This window comes from Microcaecilia unicolor, chromosome 2 (assembly GCF_901765095.1).
Source record: "Microcaecilia unicolor chromosome 2, aMicUni1.1, whole genome shotgun sequence".
NCBI lineage: Eukaryota > Metazoa > Chordata > Amphibia > Gymnophiona > Siphonopidae > Microcaecilia > Microcaecilia unicolor.
The window spans coordinates 72,293,613-72,299,947 of NC_044032.1; the positions used below are offsets into that span (position 1 = coordinate 72,293,613).

Genomic DNA, 6,335 nt, shown 5'->3' on the forward strand with positions numbered 1-6,335 from the left:
AAAAAAATATTAAAGGTTTTATTAAAGGGTAAAGTAAATAGAAACACTGAGATATGTTTCTTAAAGTTGGTACCAATTTTTACAGGTTGATGGTATTAAATAAAATTAGTGCAAGATGTTAAATGCTTTGAGATAAGTTACAAAGGAAATAAGGGCAATAACAATTTTAAAACTACAATCACAGTCACCAAGAATCACAGTTATCAAGGATCACAGCTATCAAGACCCCAACTCCACATCTGCAGTAACCCAAAACATCCCACACGTGTACACAGCACTAATTAGTGTGCTCAGATCTGGTATATATATAGTTTTCAATTTGTGTGCACACAATTTTGTTACCAGTATATTAAAGTATTCAATAGCATCGCTGCTTTCTTGCGTTGGGTACCTTAGTCTTCTCCACTTCCACGTCTCCTCGGTTGGTGAGGTCAGTTCACTGGTTCAGGAACTGCAGGGACTCCATGATACATACTACTCTGACTCAAAAAAACTCAAAAAAGTAAAACCTTGACTTTCTGTGGAACTTGTGCACTAACTGGATTCAAAGAAAAGATAAGCAAGGAAAATTCCTATCTCAACCGCCCAAAACATGACCCCTTTTGTTTTGTTCTGTTAAACCACCCCTAATCTCACTGATGGACGGCTACACTAAATCCCCTAGAGGCAGGCACTCGCAGGACTCAAGGCTTAGGCATGGGCAGCTGTTCCCCAAGGCAGGCTTTTGTCTGGATCCCCGGAGACAGGCATAAACAAAAAAAACACAGTGTTCACTTTTAGTCTGGCCACTCAGTGCAGGGGGATGCCCCTTTCTCTCTCTTTGTGGACTCAAACCAGCAAGCTTCTGTCTGGATTTTCCTGAGGCAGGCATTCAAAAAGCACAGTTCCTTTTCTTATCTGGGCACTCACTGCAAGGGGGGGGGGGGGTGTCTCTTTCTATCTGGAGCTTCTTCCCTCTCTGGATCAGCCTCTTGTTTACAGGACAGTCACATGGCTGGCTTTCTCCTCTGCTCTCTGGACAGACAGACACACACACACTCGGATTACCCTGGGTGGATTCCTCTGGGGTTCTATCCAGCTATGCACTGCTCCCAGCACGTCCCTGTGACCACTGTAACAGCAAATCTTCTGCTCAGCTCACCTCAGGCCCCCTTTCTTCTGTTCCTGTCTGCTTCAATGCCCGGCCACACTCACCATCTCTCTTTCTTCATCTGTGGGTTCCAGCCTGCAGCTGCCTCTTCTTTTTTGAGCATGCCCTGCTTCTGCCCCAGCTTGCAGCACATTCTTCCCTTCAGACCATGCTTGTAGCTTCCATTGTCTCTAGCCTCGATTGCCTTCTTCCCAGGCAGCCTCTGCACTGTAAAAAACTTCTTTCTTTGTTCCACTCCTCCTGCCCCCTGGATTGACTCAAAATTTGCGCCAATCTAAGGATCAGACTGCCTCCTGCCACCTCATTGGTCCAAATTCGTGCCTTTTTGCAGATCCTGTCTCCTATTGGCTATCTCACACACTGTCACCTCCTCTACTTTCCGTTCTCAAACAGCAAATCAGGAGCCTTGTACTGTGCTCTCAGGCAGCTAATCGGAAGGTTTGTAACAAGTCTGCCCTTCTCTCACAGTTACAAACTGCTGAAACTTTATAAACACACATCTAGCAGCCATGGACATCTGAGTTCTTTGTACAACAGTGCTGGAGCATTTTAAACACTCTAAACATTCTAACAAAAGGTGCTAGCATTGTTGCTGGCTCTCAGCTTGTCCTCTGTGTCTCCCTGCTCTCTGCAAGATGCCCCCTTCCCAGGAAAGGGGGGGGGGGACAAGGTAAAGGCTTCTTTTCTTCTCTATATTTACACTTGCACAAAATTTAAACAAAACTGTGAACTAAATTAAAAATAATATAGTTTAATGCAATTATATAAAGAGGAAAGGTCCCACTGAACTTTCTTTCTGAGAAGTTCCAAGAGAAGAGGACATTTCTCTGATAAGTGAATGCTATTTTGCTTTGTGCTTTGGGAACTTAAAGATTGGGGTTTAAAGGAGGAATTGTAGGTTAGTGTTAGGCAAAATAAAAATATAAAAAGCAGTTTTATCAACTAATCTCCATAGCCTTTTCCACTTAGTTTTAAAACTTTGTACCACAGCAGTAACAGAGAGAATCTAGCAGGCACTGCAGGATCTAGTTTAGGCTTCTGAGTTGGCCACGACTACAAAGACCCTTTTCTACTAAGTCTAATCCTGCCTGAAGACAGAGCAGTTACATTAATAAACATTTTCTATATGTAAAACATGTTTTACATGTGAAATAAGACTATTATAACACAGCATAGATGCATAAGCACATACAAATATGCTTGCCTTATAAGAGCACATGCACTTTTACGCAATCTATATATAGGAATTTCCAGGAGTGGCATTTGGCTAGAGCTGAGGCAGAGTTGATAAAGATGTGTCTTTGTACCTATGCATACAGATGGACAGACAGATGGAGCCTCCCCAATAAATACTATTACTTAAGTGAAACACACCTAACAAAGAACACCTTACCATTCTGTACCTATAAAAAAGATATTTACTGAATAATTCTCATAGTGTAAAGCTGCAGATTCCTGGTGATTGTGAGAAGCAATACAACCCAGCTTCCTAATCCCCCCCCCCAAAAAAAAAAAAGTGAATTGACTATCAATGTGTTGGCTTTTCCATTTATAAAGCTGTAAAACAAGCAAGTTATAGTTCTCTTAAGAGTCCTTCTACTGAGCTATGTTAGACATGTCAGGGGCATGAGAGCGGGCACACCTGTGCTAACCAGATGATGCATCTTTATTACCGCACACTAACTGGTTACGTGGAGGGGCATAATCGAACGTCGCCGGCCAAATAGATCGCCGGCGATCTATGTTGGCGGCGGCGCTACAGCTGGCCGGAACCGTATTATCGAAAAAGATTGCTGGCCATCTTTTTTTTCGTTAATACGGTTTAGCCCGGCCAAATGCCTTGGAGTTCGCCGGGTGTGAGATGGCCAGGTTTGTTTTTCAGCGATAATGGAAAGTTATGTCGGCCATCTCAAACCCCGGCCAAATTCATTTTTAGTGCACTGGCCCCCCTGACATGCCAGGACACCAACCAGCCACCCTAGGGGTCACTGCGGTGGACTTCAGAAAAGCTCCCACGTGCATAGCTCCCTTACTTTGGGAGCTGAGTCCCCCAAACCCACTACCCACAAATGTACTGCACCCACTAAAATTGCTCCAGGGACCTGCATACAGCCTCTAGGACTTATTGCTGCTGTATAACTTTGGCACACCAGTTCACACCTGAAGACTAATCTCTCTGAAAAAGTCCTTTCTTGAAAGAACCACGTTTACTCACAGTTAACTACAGATCAGAGGTTGTGCCCCACTGGCAAAGAGTCCCCTGGTACTAAGATTAGCAGTAGGTCAGAGCTGGCACAATGTTGTACAATGCCCTCTTTCAGCACCATTCAAGGTAAGAACTGCGTTCTCTAATGTGGGTAACACAGGAAAGGGAACTAAAACTGGCTTACAAAAATGGCCACTACCACATGGACTACAACAGGAAACAAAACAGGGCACACTCTGACCCAGTTAGCAGGGAGGAAAAGCACCATGGGAGTAGAGCCCAGTACCCTACACCCACCACAATGCATTGCTAATGTGACTCTGCAGGGCACCTAACAGAAAAGGTGTCACACTCACCCGAGAGTCACATCGCAACCAGGGAAAGGCTGTCGGAGGATACAACACATTCTGCTGTCATGGAAGTGGGTACGGCATTTGAGGCTGGCATACAGGCTGGCAAAAAAGGTTTTTAGTTTTATTTTTTTAGTATGGAAGGGGGTTGGTGACCACTGGGGGAGTATGGGGAGGTGATCCCCCATTCCCTCCAGTGGTCATCTGGTCAGTTGGGGCACCTTTTTGAGATAAAAGGACCAAGTAAACCCGGCGAAATACTGCTTAACGCCGCTTTTTTTTTTCATTATCGGCAAAAGCCGGCCATCTGGTAGCCACGCCCATGCCCGCCCATGTCCCGCCTTCACTAATCTACCGACACGCCCCCTTGAACTTTCGCCGGCGAAGCAACGGGAAAGCGGTGATGCTGTCAAAAATGCCGCTTTCGATTATACCGATTTCGCCGCTTTTAAGAAATCGCCGGCCATCTCCTGATTTGTGTTGGAAGATAGCCGGCGATCACTTTCGATTATAAGCTGGATAGTAACATAGTAAATGACGGCGTACAGTCCATCCAGTCTGCCCAACAAGATAAACTCATTTTACATGGTATGCGATACTTTATATGTATACCCGAGTTTGATTTGTCCTTGCCATTTTCAGAGCACAGACTGCAGAAGTCTGCCCAGCACTGTCCTTGTACTAAAAGTTCTGAAGCTAACATTGAAGCCCCTTAAAATTTACACTCCAGCCCATCGATATCTATTCAGTCACAATCAGAGCACAGACCGTAGAAATCTGCCAAGCACTGGTTTTGCTTCCCAGTTAGTTAGTGTAGGGATACTGTGTAAGACCTTTCCACATACAAAATGGATAATTTTTAAAAACCAACACTAATGGCAACATTAGCACATAGCCATTAATTAAAAAAAAAAAATATATATATATATATAATAGGCCATTTTATGGCCGCAGGAAAGACCCCTGTAAGTGTGTGCTAAGGCCATTTATTACCACACATTTGTAAAAGGACCCCTTAATTCTTAAAGGTCCATTATCTAGCACAGGGGTGGGCAACCTCGGTCTTCGAGGACCACAACCCAGTTCGGTTTTCAAGATTTCCACAAAGAGTATGCATGAGATTGACTTGCATGCACTGTTTCCATTGTATACCTGTAGATCTCATGCATATTCATTGTAGAAATCTTGAAAATCCGACTGAGTTATGGCCCTCAAGGACCATGGTTGCCCACCCCTGATCTAGTAGGATGAGTAATACAATTTTTTTTTTTTTTAGCTTTATCATACTACTAAGACATCTGATCATTTGGGAGTTCTTTTTCAGAGAATTTTCTATTCAAAGGCTGATTAATCAGCTTTAGTTTATTTGAAGTATTGCCTCAGCTGATACACAGATCGGCAATGTTATTGAAAAGTTAGTTGGCCCAGTACACACAGGCAATAATGAGCCAGTAGCTGTTTCTTAAAATCCTTTTAATGAACCAAAAACAACCTTTTAATGAGTGGAAATACTAAGGGCCCTGTTTACAAAGGTGCAATAGCGTTTATAAATGTAACAAAAATAAATAAATAAATTCTAAAAATTAGCACGCACTAAACATTTAGACGCCCATAGGAATATTATGGGCATCTATACGGTTAGCGTGCACTAAAAACGCTAGCATGCCTTTGTAAACAGGGCACTGAGTCCTGAATACTTTTATATTAGCCCATCAGTCCAACAAGTTTCGGCACCTAGTGCCTGCTTCAGAGGCAGAATTTCAAAATGTAATTTGGACAAACATTCCACCTGGAAACAAACACAGTAGGTGTAGAAAGAATTGGCCTGAATAAATTGTTTCTCCACCTGATGGGATTTTTGTGAGGAGCTGTGTGTTTCTTGGTCTTAGTTATCTATAGATGGTATTACAAAAAAAGATTTTCACACACCCATTTTTACTGTGTTTGTTTCCAGGTGGGGTGTTATTATTGCTGCTTTTTTTTTTTTCCGATGCAATTGTTTATGCTATCCAGTGTACATTATAAAACCACATGCTATATTTTGCAGGGATCGTCTTCGCACGACCACCAATGTGCTGGGAGACTCACTGGGAGCAGGCATTGTCGAACACCTGTCTAGGCATGAGCTGAAGAACAGGGATCCTGAGATGGGCAATTCAGTCATTGAGGAGAATGAAATGAAGAAACCGTACCAACTAATCTCCCAGGAGAATGAGAATGAAAAGCCAATAGACAGTGAGACCAAGATGTAGGAATGGGAATTTGGAGAACACATGTTCAGTTGGTAGAAAATGTTTTCAACAGATCTACTTCCTTCCACCAATATGTATTTTGCTTTCAACACCCATTCTCCCAATATGATAGCACTGAGAAAGAGTTGAACTAAACCATTCAACATTAGCAGGACTGAAGTTGTCCATTCACATTCCAACTACATACATGCACATATATTGGACATAGAGCAACAAACACAAAAAAGGGGGCTGAATTAGCACAAGGTTGAAATTTCTTCACAGTAGAGCCTATTGTCATGCCTTATCTAACGTGGAGAGTAAAAATCATCTTCCCAACTTGAAAACTAGCAGATCATCATATTAATCCAGCTAGGTATACTCCAATGAGAAATAAG

At 42.8% G+C, this 6,335-nt stretch overlaps 1 protein-coding gene across 4 annotated transcripts in view; it reads left to right on the plus strand.

Moving 5' to 3' along the window:
• Positions 1-5,958, plus strand: part of SLC1A3 (solute carrier family 1 member 3) — a 239,477-nt gene extending 233,519 nt beyond the window's left edge. For all 4 annotated transcript variants that reach the window (XM_030192149.1, XM_030192150.1, XM_030192152.1 and 1 more), the window contains one exon: positions 5,754-5,958. In XM_030192149.1, coding sequence (XP_030048009.1) covers positions 5,754-5,958 — 205 coding nt within the window. The remainder of the gene's footprint in view (positions 1-5,753) is intronic.
• Positions 5,959-6,335: the final 377 nt, after the last annotated feature.